Genomic DNA, 16,878 nt, shown 5'->3' with positions numbered 1-16,878 from the left:
TGTGTTTGTGTGTGTGTGTGTGTGTTTGTGTGTGTGTTTGTTTGTGTGTGTGTGTGTGTTTGTGTGTGTGTGTTTGTTTGTGTGTGTGTGTGTGTGCGTTTGTGTGTGAGTGTGTGTTTGTGTGTGTGTGTGTGTGTTTGTTTGTGTGTTTGTTTGTGTGTTTGTTTGTGTGTGTGTTTGTTTGTTTGTGTGTTTGTTTGTGTGTTTGTTTGTTTGTGTGTGTGTTTGTTTGTGTGTTTGTTTGTTTGTGTGTGTGTTTGTTTGTTTGTGTGTGTGTTTGTTTGTTTGTTTGTTTGTTTGTTTGTTTGTTTGTTTGTTTGTTTGTTTGTTTGTTTGCTCTTCAGAGGTTGTCGTCCAAAGTGACCCTGACGCACGGTTCACTTCCTGAAAACCTCAGAGTGACGTTTTCTCCAAACTGTGATCATCCTGGAGCCAAAGGAGAGAAGACCGGAGTGTGTGACCAGGTCCAGCAGGGCAAAGAGGTACCGATACCGATACCGATACTAATACTGATGCCGATACTGATACCGATACTGATGCCGATACCGATACTAATGTCGATACTACTGATGAAGCCTGCGTAAATTCAGCCTCAAAGACCTAACTCCACCATCTACGTCAAGGCCTCCATGGAAGGACCCTCTCCCCAGCGCCATCATCGCACTCAAGCGGGCGTGGCCTGTCCGTCTGTGAGAGTCAGATCCCTCCTTCACCATGGACTCTCCCAGGTTTCTGCGCTTATCCCAAAGAGGTTATGCAGTTTTTCCCGGCCAAAGAAGTAGGGTGAAAGGTCAGGGGGCGTCTGCACCATGGCCCTCGCACCTGCTCCTCATCCCCAATCATCGCTCTCAGTGACTCCTCCCCGCTCCAATCAGCACCAGGCGGTCGCATTTAAGCCTCAGGCAGATGGCTCGGCCGCTCAAACCGTACTGCGACTGATATTATGTCAGAGTTCATATCAGATGACCCTCCATGTTCCTCTCACGGGGGCTCCGGGTCCTCCCGCGGTCCTCCGGCTTCGGAAGAGCGCATCCACCTGACCCGGAAGAGCCGAGCGGCTCGCCGCGTTCTCTCATTACGAGAACTCCTCACTTTCGCTCGAAACGCTTCCCATCCTCGCCGCGCGCCCCGCAGCAGGAACCAGGAAATCATCATCAGCCGCTCCGCGCACGCTGCGGTGCCGCGGCGCCTCCTCCGCATCGAGCGTCGGGACGTCTCCTTCACGTGGCTCCTCCCGCGCACAGCGTCTCTCCACCGGATCACGCTGACACCGGGTCCAGCTGCATCGCGCAGCAGCACCAGAACACGCTCCTGTCCCAGGCCCGCCGCTGGCCATACGGGGCCCCTAGGCCGAACGCCCAGCGATGTCCCCAGTCGAAATTAAGTATTTTTACATTGTCTTCATCTCGCGAATATTGCTTGAATCACAATCTTTAGCAAGATTTCAAGGTTCTCAACTACGGTGTCTCCAACAATCTAACTTACCTTTCGTTTTTCCATTCCTAACGTCCTTGCCCCGCCCTCTCACCTCACGCAGGCTGCTCCTCTGTGGAGCAGATCGAGGCAGCTCCTTGCATTGTACATATCGTGCCATTCATTCCTTTTAGGGCTCTTATTCAGCTCTGTCCAATCTCATTCATTGGAAAAGGTATCTGCTCCTCAGCTTTCCCAAACACTCTGTGATTTCATTAATAAATAGATAATACAAATAAACAATAAAATTAAATAAAATGCGCAGCACGTCTCACTCATATTCACGAGAAATGGGTCCATGTGCCCAGTCCGCAGGCGCACCACAATCCCCCGGTCCAAAAGACAACCGTTACGTCGCATCATGTACTATATATTCACGTTTAAAATATCCCACGTTACACCGTGGGCACATGACGGTGCGGCCAGCTATGTACAATCTTCCCAAATTTCAGGGCAGCTCCCATTCTGGAGCACCCTTCTATAGCCCGAAAGTACGGTAATTCTAGTCATGCTACACTCACTGTTATATCGCTAAGCGACCAGCGCAAGCGCTGCACAAAAAAGCCACGCCATTCAATTCAAACTGCCTGTCAAACCGGCTTACTCGCGCATGTGCGTATCAGGAGTTGCAGCACCGTACCAGTCTGTCCAGCCCCACAGACTGTTCCTTAACTGTCCCTCTCCCTGGAATCTGCCCGCTCCCGGGCCCCTCTGGTTGTTTTCATGGGCCAAATCTGCTCCTCCAAGGCCATCTTGCTTCAGAGTTCATTCCACACTGCGTGACCTGGCTAGCTTAGCCCCCTCCCCTCTCGACTCATCTGTTTGGTGACTGCGTCGGTCCCACCTCACTTCCGGTTCCGCCTCCTCCACGAGTGGAATGGTATTTAATTTTTCCATGACAAATCATTCCGACTCCCGGCGCTTTTACACGGACGCTCCGCCTCCTCTGGTTGGGGGTATTAAAACTCTTTTATAATCTAAGGCCTGCCGGCACCTGCCGTCTACCGGCACTCTCAGCCCACGTTCTGCCGTCTACCGGCTCTCTCAGCCCACGTTCTGCCGGCGCTTCCAGGTCTACGCTCTGCCGCCTGCCGGCGCTCTCCTGTCCACGCTCTGCCGCCTGCCGGCGCTCTCTCCTGTCCACGCTCTGCCGCCTGCCGGCGCGCTCCTGTCCACGCTCCGCTGTCTGCCCCGGCGCACTGCGTGCAGGCTCTGCCGTTCGCCGGCGCTTCCAGGTCTACATTCTGCCGTTCTTTCCAGGTCGACATTCTGCCGGCGCTTCCAGGTTTCCGTTCTGCCAGCGCTCCAGGCCTACGTTCCGCTGTCCTGCCGGCTTTTCCAGGTCCACGTTTTGCCGGCGTTTCCAGGTTTACGTTCTGCCGTCTGTCGGCGCTATCCTGCCCACGCTCCGCCGTCTGCCGCCTCCTTTGTTTTTGGGGGGTATTAGAAGTCTTATATATATGATTATAATCTAACTCTCAAATCCCTATAGGCAAAACCCCTGCATCTCATAGCCGCACACGTGGCTCATTCTGCCTCTTAGAGCTTCGGCTAAACTCGCAATCGGGTCAAACTACGGGCGGACCTCATCCCCGGTGCCCCTGACTCCAGGAGGCCAGCCCATGACTGCAGCACCCTGGTTTCGGAAATATCCGAGGGGAACATCGATCCCATGCAATCCGCCCTCTCGTCTTCACACCGGGCACTGGTTTAGAATAGGAGCTGCTACATCCGCGGCCACTCAGGGCATATCCTCCACAGCCCTCTAACAACTCGGGCCCTTCTGCCCGTACGTTCGTCCCTACCTGCCTCCGATCTTGGTGGCTCAACGCTCCTCGCATCTCTAGTAAGTCTCGTCTCGCTACAAATACTGGTGGTGGTTCATATCCCTCATTACCTGTTCCTTAGCGGCATCCTCTTGCTCTCCCCGTGTCTACGTCATTTCTTATCTACTCCAGGCGCTTCATATTCCTGTCCCCGGTCCTTCACCACATGTCCGTGAATAGAGGCCTCCATTTCAGACGCTTCGAGTTTTCAGGGCATCGCCCCCTACTCTCCCCGTCACTACGCATCCGCCCCTCTCGGGCCACCACGTGATCAATGGCGGCCTCGTGGCCTGACCGGTCTACTCTATTAAGTATCTGCTGTTACGTTCTTTCTGAGTATCAGTAATAACCTTGGCACACAGCTGCTCAGACCCCGGGTTTTTGGGGGGAGACATCTAATACAAATAGATCATGGAGTGCCCATGATTGCAACGTCTTCCGCCGGGGTCTGAGCGCCAAATAACTCACGAATAAAGCTCGCTAAAGAGTCCATTCTCGTGGTCTCTTTGTCTCTCCAGGGTGAAATACTTATTCAGGTCTGGGTTGTGTGTTTCAGCACTGGGTTGTGTGTTTCAGGTCTGGGTTGTGTGTTTCAGCACTGGGTTGTGTGTTTCAGGTCTGGGTTGTGTGTTTCAGCACTGGGTTGTGTGTTTCAGGTCTGGGTTGTGTGTTTCAGCACTGGGTTGTGTGTTTCAGGACTGGGTTGTGTGTTTCAGCACTGGGTTGTGTGTTTCAGCACTGGGTTGTGTGTTTCAGGACTGGGTTGTGTGTTTCAGGACTGGGTTGTGTGTTTCAGGACTGGGTTGTGTGTTTCAGCACTGGGTTGTGTGTTTCAGCACTGGGTTGTGTGTTTCAGGACTGGGTTGTGTGTTTCAGGACTGGGTTGTGTGTTTCAGCACTGGGTTGTGTGTTTCAGGTCTGGGTTGTGTGTTTCAGCACTGGGTTGTGTGTTTCAGGTCTGGGTTGTGTGTTTCAGCACTGGGTTGTGTGTTTCAGGACTGGGTTGTGTGTTTCAGCACTGGGTTGTGTGTTTCAGCACTGGGTTGTGTGTTTCAGGACTGGGTTGTGTGTTTCAGGACTGGGTTGTGTGTTTCAGGACTGGGTTGTGTGTTTCAGCACTGGGTTGTGTGTTTCAGCACTGGGTTGTGTGTTTCAGGACTGGGTTGTGTGTTTCAGGACTGGGTTGTGTGTTTCAGCACTGGGTTGTGTGTTTCAGCACTGGGTTGTGTGTTTCAGGTCTGGGTTGTGTGTTTCAGCACTGGGTTGTGTGTTTCAGGTCTGGGTTGTGTGTTTCAGGTCTGGGTTGTGTGTTTCAGGACTGGGTTGTGTGTTTCAGCACTGGGTTGTGTGTTTCAGGTCTGGGTTGTGTGTTTCAGCACTGGGTTGTGTGTTTCAGCACTGGGTTGTGTGTTTCAGGTCTGGGTTGTGTGTTTCAGGACTGGGTTGTGTGTTTCAGGACTGGGTTGTGTGTTTCAGCACTGGGTTGTGTGTTTCAGGACTGGGTTGTGTGTTTCAGGACTGGGTTGTGTGTTTCAGGTCTGGGTTGTGTGTTTCAGCACTGGGTTGTGTGTTTCAGGTCTGGGTTGTGTGTTTCAGGTCTGGGTTGTGTGTTTCAGGACTGGGTTGTGTGTTTCAGCACTGGGTTGTGTGTTTCAGGTCTGGGTTGTGTGTTTCAGCACTGGGTTGTGTGTTTCAGGTCTGGGTTGTGTGTTTCAGCACTGGGTTGTGTGTTTCAGGTCTGGGTTGTGTGTTTCAGGTCTGGGTTGTGTGTTTCAGGACTGGGTTGTGTGTTTCAGCACTGGGTTGTGTGTTTCAGGTCTGGGTTGTGTGTTTCAGGACTGGGTTGTGTGTTTCAGGACTGGGTTGTGTGTTTCAGCACTGGGTTGTGTGTTTCAGGACTGGGTTGTGTGTTTCAGGACTGGGTTGTGTGTTTCAGGTCTGGGTTGTGTGTTTCAGCACTGGGTTGTGTGTTTCAGGTCTGGGTTGTGTGTTTCAGGTCTGGGTTGTGTGTTTCAGGACTGGGTTGTGTGTTTCAGCACTGGGTTGTGTGTTTCAGGTCTGGGTTGTGTGTTTCAGCACTGGGTTGTGTGTTTCAGGTCTGGGTTGTGTGTTTCAGCACTGGGTTGTGTGTTTCAGGTCTGGGTTGTGTGTTTCAGGTCTGGGTTGTGTGTTTCAGGACTGGGTTGTGTGTTTCAGGACTGGGTTGTGTGTTTCAGCACTGGGTTGTGTGTTTCAGGTCTGGGTTGTGTGTTTCAGGTCTGGGTTGTGTGTTTCAGGTCTGGGTTGTGTGTTTCAGCACTGGGTTGTGTGTTTCAGGTCTGGGTTGTGTGTTTCAGCACTGGGTTGTGTGTTTCAGGACTGGGTTGTGTGTTTCAGGTCTGGGTTGTGTGTTTCAGGTCTGGGTTGTGTGTTTCAGCACTGGGTTGTGTGTTTCAGCACTGGGTTGTGTGTTTCAGGTCTGGGTTGTGTGTTTCAGCACTGGGTTGTGTGTTTCAGGACTGGGTTGTGTGTTTCAGGACTGGGTTGTGTGTTTCAGGTCTGGGTTGTGTGTTTCAGCACTGGGTTGTGTGTTTCAGCACTGGGTTGTGTGTTTCAGCACTGGGTTGTGTGTTTCAGCACTGGGTTGTGTGTTTCAGGTCTGGGTTGTGTGTTTCAGGTCTGGGTTGTGTGTTTCAGCACTGGGTTGTGTGTTTCAGCACTGGGTTGTGTGTTTCAGGTCTGGGTTGTGTGTTTCAGGACTGGGTTGTGTGTTTCAGCACTGGGTTGTGTGTTTCAGGTCTGGGTTGTGTGTTTCAGGTCTGGGTTGTGTGTTTCAGCACTGGGTTGTGTGTTTCAGCACTGGGTTGTGTGTTTCAGGTCTGGGTTGTGTGTTTCAGCACTGGGTTGTGTGTTTCAGCACTGGGTTGTGTGTTTCAGGTCTGGGTTGTGTGTTTCAGGTCTGGGTTGTGTGTTTCAGCACTGGGTTGTGTGTTTCAGGTCTGGGTTGTGTGTTTCAGCACTGGGTTGTGTGTTTCAGGTCTGGGTTGTGTGTTTCAGCACTGGGTTGTGTGTTTCAGCACTGGGTTGTGTGTTTCAGGTCTGGGTTGTGTGTTTCAGGACTGGGTTGTGTGTTTCAGCACTGGGTTGTGTGTTTCAGGTCTGGGTTGTGTGTTTCAGGTCTGGGTTGTGTGTTTCAGCACTGGGTTGTGTGTTTCAGCACTGGGTTGTGTGTTTCAGGTCTGGGTTGTGTGTTTCAGCACTGGGTTGTGTGTTTCAGCACTGGGTTGTGTGTTTCAGGTCTGGGTTGTGTGTTTCAGCACTGGGTTGTGTGTTTCAGGACTGGGTTGTGTGTTTCAGGACTGGGTTGTGTGTTTCAGGACTGGGTTGTGTGTTTCAGCACTGGGTTGTGTGTTTCAGGTCTGGGTTGTGTGTTTCAGCACTGGGTTGTGTGTTTCAGGTCTGGGTTGTGTGTTTCAGGTCTGGGTTGTGTGTTTCAGGTCTGGGTTGTGTGTTTCAGCACTGGGTTGTGTGTTTCAGGTCTGGGTTGTGTGTTTCAGGACTGGGTTGTGTGTTTCAGGTCTGGGTTGTGTGTTTCAGCACTGGGTTGTGTGTTTCAGGTCTGGGTTGTGTGTTTCAGCACTGGGTTGTGTGTTTCAGCACTGGGTTGTGTGTTTCAGGACTGGGTTGTGTGTTTCAGCACTGGGTTGTGTGTTTCAGCACTGGGTTGTGTGTTTCAGGTCTGGGTTGTGTGTTTCAGGTCTGGGTTGTGTGTTTCAGCACTGGGTTGTGTGTTTCAGGTCTGGGTTGTGTGTTTCAGGTCTGGGTTGTGTGTTTCAGCACTGGGTTGTGTGTTTCAGGTCTGGGTTGTGTGTTTCAGCACTGGGTTGTGTGTTTCAGGTCTGGGTTGTGTGTTTCAGCACTGGGTTGTGTGTTTCAGCACTGGGTTGTGTGTTTCAGGTCTGGGTTGTGTGTTTCAGGACTGGGTTGTGTGTTTCAGCACTGGGTTGTGTGTTTCAGGTCTGGGTTGTGTGTTTCAGGTCTGGGTTGTGTGTTTCAGCACTGGGTTGTGTGTTTCAGCACTGGGTTGTGTGTTTCAGGTCTGGGTTGTGTGTTTCAGCACTGGGTTGTGTGTTTCAGCACTGGGTTGTGTGTTTCAGGTCTGGGTTGTGTGTTTCAGCACTGGGTTGTGTGTTTCAGGACTGGGTTGTGTGTTTCAGGACTGGGTTGTGTGTTTCAGGACTGGGTTGTGTGTTTCAGCACTGGGTTGTGTGTTTCAGGTCTGGGTTGTGTGTTTCAGCACTGGGTTGTGTGTTTCAGGTCTGGGTTGTGTGTTTCAGGTCTGGGTTGTGTGTTTCAGCACTGGGTTGTGTGTTTCAGCACTGGGTTGTGTGTTTCAGGTCTGGGTTGTGTGTTTCAGGACTGGGTTGTGTGTTTCAGCACTGGGTTGTGTGTTTCAGGTCTGGGTTGTGTGTTTCAGGTCTGGGTTGTGTGTTTCAGCACTGGGTTGTGTGTTTCAGCACTGGGTTGTGTGTTTCAGGTCTGGGTTGTGTGTTTCAGCACTGGGTTGTGTGTTTCAGCACTGGGTTGTGTGTTTCAGGTCTGGGTTGTGTGTTTCAGGTCTGGGTTGTGTGTTTCAGCACTGGGTTGTGTGTTTCAGGTCTGGGTTGTGTGTTTCAGCACTGGGTTGTGTGTTTCAGGTCTGGGTTGTGTGTTTCAGCACTGGGTTGTGTGTTTCAGCACTGGGTTGTGTGTTTCAGGTCTGGGTTGTGTGTTTCAGGACTGGGTTGTGTGTTTCAGCACTGGGTTGTGTGTTTCAGGTCTGGGTTGTGTGTTTCAGGTCTGGGTTGTGTGTTTCAGCACTGGGTTGTGTGTTTCAGCACTGGGTTGTGTGTTTCAGGTCTGGGTTGTGTGTTTCAGCACTGGGTTGTGTGTTTCAGCACTGGGTTGTGTGTTTCAGGTCTGGGTTGTGTGTTTCAGCACTGGGTTGTGTGTTTCAGGACTGGGTTGTGTGTTTCAGGACTGGGTTGTGTGTTTCAGGACTGGGTTGTGTGTTTCAGCACTGGGTTGTGTGTTTCAGGTCTGGGTTGTGTGTTTCAGCACTGGGTTGTGTGTTTCAGGTCTGGGTTGTGTGTTTCAGGTCTGGGTTGTGTGTTTCAGGTCTGGGTTGTGTGTTTCAGCACTGGGTTGTGTGTTTCAGGTCTGGGTTGTGTGTTTCAGGACTGGGTTGTGTGTTTCAGGTCTGGGTTGTGTGTTTCAGCACTGGGTTGTGTGTTTCAGGTCTGGGTTGTGTTTTTCAGCACTGGGTTGTGTGTTTCAGCACTGGGTTGTGTGTTTCAGGACTGGGTTGTGTGTTTCAGCACTGGGTTGTGTGTTTCAGCACTGGGTTGTGTGTTTCAGGTCTGGGTTGTGTGTTTCAGGTCTGGGTTGTGTGTTTCAGCACTGGGTTGTGTGTTTCAGGTCTGGGTTGTGTGTTTCAGGTCTGGGTTGTGTGTTTCAGCACTGGGTTGTGTGTTTCAGGTCTGGGTTGTGTGTTTCAGCACTGGGTTGTGTGTTTCAGGTCTGGGTTGTGTGTTTCAGCACTGGGTTGTGTGTTTCAGGTCTGGGTTGTGTGTTTCAGCACTGGGTTGTGTGTTTCAGCACTGGGTTGTGTGTTTCAGGTCTGGGTTGTGTGTTTCAGGACTGGGTTGTGTGTTTCAGCACTGGGTTGTGTGTTTCAGGTCTGGGTTGTGTGTTTCAGGTCTGGGTTGTGTGTTTCAGCACTGGGTTGTGTGTTTCAGCACTGGGTTGTGTGTTTCAGGTCTGGGTTGTGTGTTTCAGCACTGGGTTGTGTGTTTCAGCACTGGGTTGTGTGTTTCAGGACTGGGTTGTGTGTTTCAGGACTGGGTTGTGTGTTTCAGGACTGGGTTGTGTGTTTCAGCACTGGGTTGTGTGTTTCAGGTCTGGGTTGTGTGTTTCAGCACTGGGTTGTGTGTTTCAGGTCTGGGTTGTGTGTTTCAGGTCTGGGTTGTGTGTTTCAGGTCTGGGTTGTGTGTTTCAGATCTCCTTTGACGTGACGGTGGTGGCAGACTCGTGTCTCGCTCCGCAGACCTTCTCCATAAGTCCTCTGGGGATCAAAGACACTCTCACTGTGTTTGTGGAGGGAGACTGTGAGTGCGAGTGTCATGACTCACACCAGGGGGCGACACACCCACACTGCAGTGACCAGGGGGACGTGCACTGCGGCATCTGCAGGTACAGGCTCCACCTCCAGGGGGCGGGGCATCCGCAGGTTCCGCTCCTGGTATTGAACCTTGCAGCTGATCGTTCCTGCTCCCTGCAGGTGTACTGAGGGCTTCCTGGGACAGTTCTGTAACTGCACGTCAGACCAGCGCGCTCAGACCGCGTCCTGTCGCCAGGACAACGGCACGGTGTGTGGGGGGCGGGGCGACTGCGTGTGCGGCCGCTGCCACTGCCACGCCCAACCATCCGGGCACTTTTACCGCGGAGCGTTCTGCGAGTGCGACGACGAGCAGTGCGACTACCACCTGAACAAGCTGTGTGCAGGTGACACACACACTACACACATGTGACACACACTACACACATGTGACACACACTACACACATGTGACACACACTACACACATGTGACACACACTACACACACACACACACACACACACACTACACACATGTGACACACACTACACACATGTGACACACACTACACACATGTGACACACACTACACACATGTGACACACACTACACACATGGGACACACACTACACACATGGGACACACACTACACACATGTGACACACACTACACACATCAAATCAAATCAATTTATTTTTGTAAGGCCCAAAATCACAACAACAGTTGCCTCTGAGGGCCACAGGGAGAAATGAATCAACAATGTCTGTGGTGGCGATGAAGTCAGACAATGTCTGTGGTGGCGAGGGACGATGTCCCAGGGTCCTCTGTCCTTAGACTCTCCTTCTCGGCCAGGAAAAACTACAAAAAAAACCTCTTTGGGAAAAAAGCGTAGAAACCTGGAGGAGTTCCAGTGAAGGAGAGATCCGACTCTCACAGACGGACACGAGGAGACTGGAGCTGGAGCCACTCTTCAGGCAGAAGAGGGACCGACTGAGGCGAACTGGACCCACTCTTCAGGCAGATGAGGGACCGACTGAGGCGAACTGGACCCACTCTTCAGGCAGATGAGGGACCGTCCACACAGGGCAGGGACCACTTCACCAGGGGAGGGGCATCTGGGTCCACAGGTCCTCAGAAGTGAGAGAAAGAAAAGAAGGCGGTGAACAGTTTGCAAGTGGAATCAAAAAATAAATATTGTTTGATAGCATAAGTAGTCAGAAGAAGAAGAGGATAGTGCTCAAGCTGTCATACTTCCCCCAGCACAGTTACTCCTAGGGCAGCGTAGCTAAAGCTGTGGGTTTATCTTTATGTTCCTAACTACTCTGACCATAAGAGATTTCGAAGAGGAACGTTTTAAGCCTGGACTTAAATGAAGAGACTGTGTCAGCATATTTAACATGGGTCGGGAGCTGATTCCATAACACAGGAGCTTGGTAGCTAAACGCTCTACCTCCTACAGTACTTTTAGAGACTCTTGGCACCACCAGAAGGCTCTACCTCCTACAGTACTTTTAGAGACTCTTGGCACCACCAGAAGGCCAGCATTCTGAGAGCGAAGAGCTCTGTTTGGATGATATGGTTCTATAGCATCTTTGAGGTAGGATGGGGCCATGTCATTTATGGCTTTGTAGGTCAAGAGTAGAATTTTGAATTTGATTCTGGACTCGACGGGGAGCCAGTGAAGAGACTTCAGCACTGGCGTAATGTGCTCTCTTCTTTTTGTTCCTGTTAGTAATCTTGCTGCTGCATTTTGAACCAGTTGAAAGCTTTTTATGGAGCTTTTAGGACACGCTGCAAGCAGGGAGTTACAGTAGTCTAATCTAGTCGTTACAAATGCATGGATAAGTTTTTCGGCATCACTTTTAGGCAGGATTCTTCTGATTTTGGCTCTTGTTGTGCAAATGGAAATAGGCTGTTTTACAAGCTTGATTTATATGAGCTTTAAATGAGAGCTCCTGGTCAAATAAGACTCTGAGGTTTCTTACAGTAGAACTGGAGGCTACACTGACATTGTCCAGTGTGACTATCTGCTCAGATAGAGCGTCTCGTAGATGCTTAGGGCCAAGCACAATGACCTCGGTTTTTTCAGGGTTAAGAAGCAGGTAGTTTAGTGTCATCCAGGTTTTTATCTCCTTCACACAAGCACTAAGTCTGTCTACTTGATCGCTCTGATCAGGTTTCATTGATAAATACAGCTGAGTGTCATCTGCATAGCAGTGGAAGTTAATGCCATGCTTTCTGATCATGTTGCCTAATGGCAGCATATAAAGAGTAAACAGAATTGGACCGAGTACCGAACCCTGTGGCACACCGTAAATTACTTTAGAGCTTGGTGAGGAGCTCTGGTTTACATTAACAAATTGGAACCTATCAGATAGATAGGATTTAAACCAGCTGAGGGCTGTTCCTCCAACACCTACATCACATTCTAACCTCTGCAGTAGAATGTTGTGGTCAATGGTGTCAAACGCTGCGCTGAGGTCCAACAGAACCAGGATTGAGACCAGTCCATCGTCAGCGGCTAATAACAAATCATTTGTGACTTTAACTAGTGCAGTTTCAGTGCTGTGGTGGGCTCTGAACCCTGACTGGAAAACTTCAAATAAGTTATTGTCCTGCAGGTGGCGACAAAGCTGTTTTACTACAACTTTTTCAAGGATTTTAGAGACGAAGGGAAGATTTGAAATAGGTCTGTAGTTTACCAATAGGTCGGGATCTAGATTAGGCTTTTTCAGAAGAGGTTTAATGACTGCATGTTTGAAGGACTGTGGAACATAGCCACTTTCGAGTGAAGTCTTTATTATATTAAGAATAGGGTCTATAATTAGGGGGAGAATGTCTTTGAGGAGTCTGCTTGGAATGGGGTCTAGGACACAAGTTGAGCTTTTAGAGGACATAAGGGCTGAAGTTCTCTCTCTTGATCAACAGCTGTGAACCTTTCTAGGTTTACAGGTGGATTTATATGGGACGTTAGATTTACAGCTTGGGCTAGTTCAGGGCTAATAGCGGGGGTAATTTCATCTAATTTATCTCTGATTGTTTTTATTTTATTATTAAAAAATAGGAGGAAATCATCAGAGCTAAGTGTAGCTGGGAGTGAGGGCTCTACTGCACTGTGACAGTTTGTTAGCCTAGCTACAGTGCTGAAAAGTAATTTAGTGTTACTTTTGTTGACTTCTATTAGATTTGAATAATATCTGGTTTGGGCCTTACGCAGAGCCTGCTTATAGGACAGCAGGCAACTTTTCCATGCTTTTAGGGATTCTTCTGTGAGAGAGCGACGAAATAATCCCTCTAACTTTCTAACTCTTTGTTTATGTGAACGCAGTTCTTGGTTGTACCATGGGGAGGCGCGCTTTGGCCTAATGACCTTCTGTTTTAACGGCGCGACAACGTCAAGAGCAGACTTCAGAGAATTCATGGTCAAGTCGACACATTGATCACTTAAACTGGGACTAAAACTGTTCTCAGCAGGATCACATGACGTGATCACATGACATCACATGACATGATCACATGACGTGATCACATGACATGATCACATGACGTGATCACATGACATCACATGACATGATCACATGACGTGATCACATGACGTGATCACATGACATCACATGACATGATCACATGACGTGATCACATGACGTGATCACATGACATCACATGACATGATCACATGACGTGATCACATGACATGATCACATGACATGTCTCTGAATATTGGCTCTATTATTTCTTTGAATTTTGAGATAGATTTTTCAGATATTGTCCTTTTCATTATAAATTTATTTTGTGGGACTGGATGATCTTTAAGAATAAACTGAAAGGTAATTAGGAAATGATCTGACAATATAGAGCTTTGAGGGAGGACCATGAGGTCACTAATCTCTGTTCCATACGTTAGGACAAGATCCAGAGTGTTCTTGTGAGTGTGAGTCGGTTTATTTACATTCTGAGTGAAACCAATGCTGTCTAACAAGGCGCTGAAGGCATTACTGAGAGAGTCATCACTCATGTTCACATGGATATTAAAGTCTCCAACTATAACTATTTTATCCCAGGCTAACACTAAGTTTGATATAAAGTCAGAAAACTCTGTTACAAACTCTGAATATGGACCAGGAGGTCGGTAGATAACTATGAACAAAACTCCTTTTTGGTTTTTCATATTTGGACATGTGATTGACACATGAGGCTTTCAAATGAGTGAAATGCATTGTTAGTTTTAGGGCTCATGAGTAGGCTTGAGTGGGAGATCACTGCCACACCACCACCTCGGCCTGTGCTCCTGGCAGTCTGAAAGTTAACATGGCTGGGTGGGGTTAACATGGGTGGGTGGGGTTAACATGGCTGGGTGGGGTTAACATGGCTGGGTGGGGTTAACATGGGTGGGTGGGGTTAACATGGGTGGGTGGGGTTAACATTGGTGGGTGGGGTTAACATGGGTGGGTGGGGTTAACATGGCTGGGTGGGGTTAACATGAGTGGGTGGGGTTAACATGGGTGGGTGGGGTTAACATGGGTGGGTGGGGTTAACATGGCTGGGTGGGGTGGACTCATTTAGTCTGACGTAGTCGTCTTGTTGAAGCCACGTTTCAGTTAGAGCTGAAGATCTATGTTATAGTCACTAATTAATTCATTAACTAAGAGCGATTTGGAGGAAATTGCTCTAATGTTTAGCAGTCCACATTTTACGTGTTTATTCATTTGTGTATTTGTGTCATTTGTGATTGTTATTTTCCTTAAGTTATTTGGTCTGACGCCTGAAATATTTTTTCTGAGATGTGACTTTTTGGCATTATTTGTACGAGGGACACGAGGGACACGAGGGACACGAGGGACATGAGGGACACACACAGTCTCTATCTGTCTTGAATCTGAACACTTCACATGTAACAGAACGGGCGAGAGTTCAGCGACAGAGGAGCGTCTTGAACTGCTGCTCTGCACCCGGGGCTCATCCCTCATGTGACACACACACTACACACATGTGACACACACACCACACACATGTGACACACACTACACACATGTGACACACACTACACACACACTACACACACACTACACACATGTGACACACACTACACACACACTACACACACTACACACACATGTGACACACACTACACACACACTACACACACATGTGACACACACTACACACTCATGTGACACACACTACACACACGCACTACACACACACTACACACACTACACACACATGTGACACACACTACACACACACTAAACACTACACACATGTGTGACACACACACTACACACATGTGACACACACACTACAAACATGTGTGACACACACTACACACATGTGTGACACACACTACACACAGGTGACACACACACTACACACATGTGACACACACACTACACACACACTACACACATGTGACACACACACTACACACACGTGTGACACACACACACTACACACATGTGACACACACATGTGACACACACATGTGTGACACACACACTACACACACACACACACACACACACACTACACACATGTGACACACACACTACACACATGTGACACACACACACTACACACACATGTGACACACACATGTGACACACACACACACACACACACACACACATGTGACACACACACACATGTGCTCTGTGCGGCAGGTAAAGGCAGGTGTATCTGTGGGAGTTGTGAGTGCGATGCCGGGTTCGAGGGTGAAGCGTGTCAGTGCCAGACGTCCAGAGAAAGCTGCAGCCAGAACCGAGCCGTGTGCAACGGGCGCGGCACCTGCAAATGTAACAGCTGCGTGTGTGACAGCGGGTACCTCCCCCCGCTGTGCCTCCTGTGCCCGTCCTGCCCCGATCCATGCCAGGCCAAACTGTGAGTGCCACTCATGTCCTCGCACACGTGTCCTCGCACACATGTCCTCGCACACGTGTCCTCGCACACGTGTCCTCGCACACATGTCCTCGCACACATGTCCATGTCCTCGCACACGTGTCCTCGCACACATGTCCTCGCACACGTGTCCTCGCACACATGTCCATGTCCTCGCACACATGTCCTCGCACACATGTCCTCGCACACGTGTCCTCGCACACATGTCCATGTCCTCGCACACATGTCCTCGCACACGTGTCCTCGCACACGTGTCCTCGCACACGTGTCCTCGCACACATGTCCATGTCCTCGCACACGTGTCCTCGCACACATGTCCATGTCCTCGCACACGTGTCCTCGCACACGTGTCCTCGCACTCGTGTCCTCGCACTCGTGTCCTCGCACACATGTCCTGCGGGTGACGTGTCTCTGAACGTGTCTCTGTCCCTCAGGAGCTGCGTGGAGTGCCTGGGTTTTAATATCGGTCCGTTTCAGAAGAACTGCTCTGTGGCCTGCAGTTCTGTGACTCACAAGAAGGTGGCGCACTTGGGCAGCGCCAGACACTGTGAGCTGAAGGACTCTGAGGGCTGCTGGGTCCACTACCGCCTGCAGCAGCTGGTGGGAAGAGACACGTACAGCGTCGAGATACTGGAAGAGAGAGGTCAGTCTAGAACCTTCTAGAAGCTTCAGACACTTCAGTAAAAGAGTGTGTGAAGCTCCTGTGGTGGTTCTAACCCGGATGCCCTCCCTCAGACTGCCCGCCCAGCCTCACCGCCATCGTCTCGGCCTCGGTGGCGTCTGTGGCTCTGATCGGAGTTCTGCTGCTGCTGCTCGTCAAACTCCTGCTCTACATGAAGGACCTGAAGGAGTTTCGCAAGTTCGAGAACGAGAAGAAGAAGTCCAGATGGGCCCAAGTCAGTTTTACTCTGACCTCTGACCCTCTGACCTCTGACCTTCTGATCTCTGACCCTCTGATCTCTGACTCTCTGATTTTTCTACAGGTTTCTGCATTCTCTCCTCATCATTTGACCTGACTGTGACCTCTGACCTTCTGTTGTTTCTCTGGATCTCAAATTTTTACACAAATTTCCCATAAAATATCTTCCACATTTTCTCCAATGTTTCTTCATTTTGCCTCAAAACTTTCTATATATTTTCCACAAAATAATTCCCATCATTTCCATTTCTCAAAAATTTTCACCAATTCACCTTGAAATTTCCTTCAATATTTATTTTATTTAATAATTTCCCATTTTTCCCTATTTTCTTTGCACCAATAATCTCAGTTCTTCTGGATCTTTTCCCAACATTTCTCCAACTTGGCCAATTTGTTTCTATATATTTAGCTAAATTTTTCAACAATTAAAAAAATCCTCAAATCCTGCACCAATTTCCCACTTTCGTCTAAATCTAATAATCTTCTGTTTTTCAGGCTGATAATCCTCTGTTCAAGAACGCCACCACCACCGTGACCAACCCCACCTTCACCGGAGAGTGAGCCCTGTCCTGTCGTCACGGCAACCCCACCTTCACCGGAGAGTGAGCCCTGTCCTGTCGTCACGGCAACCCCACCTTCACCGGAGAGTG

At 49.6% G+C, this 16,878-nt stretch overlaps 1 protein-coding gene across 1 annotated transcript in view; it reads left to right on the top strand.

Moving 5' to 3' along the window:
• itgb2 (integrin, beta 2) overlaps nucleotides 1–16,878 on the top strand; it is a 35,190-nt gene extending 18,312 nt beyond the window's left edge. The window contains exons 9-15 of the mRNA XM_072445379.1: nucleotides 345–482; nucleotides 9,316–9,509; nucleotides 9,598–9,821; nucleotides 15,075–15,291; nucleotides 15,744–15,952; nucleotides 16,045–16,205; nucleotides 16,724–16,878. Coding sequence (XP_072301480.1) covers nucleotides 345–482; nucleotides 9,316–9,509; nucleotides 9,598–9,821; nucleotides 15,075–15,291; nucleotides 15,744–15,952; nucleotides 16,045–16,205; nucleotides 16,724–16,789 — 1,209 coding nt within the window. The 3' untranslated portion in view covers nucleotides 16,790–16,878. The remainder of the gene's footprint in view (nucleotides 1–344; nucleotides 483–9,315; nucleotides 9,510–9,597; nucleotides 9,822–15,074; nucleotides 15,292–15,743; nucleotides 15,953–16,044; nucleotides 16,206–16,723) is intronic.

Source organism: Eucyclogobius newberryi, unplaced genomic scaffold (assembly GCF_026437365.1).
Source record: "Eucyclogobius newberryi isolate DKJ021-1_F unplaced genomic scaffold, fEucNew1.0.hap1 SCAF_14, whole genome shotgun sequence".
In the NCBI taxonomy this organism is placed as follows: domain Eukaryota; kingdom Metazoa; phylum Chordata; class Actinopteri; order Gobiiformes; family Gobiidae; genus Eucyclogobius; species Eucyclogobius newberryi.
The sequence above is the reverse complement of the archived record's forward strand: the minus strand, read 5'-3'. Positions and strand labels throughout refer to the sequence as shown.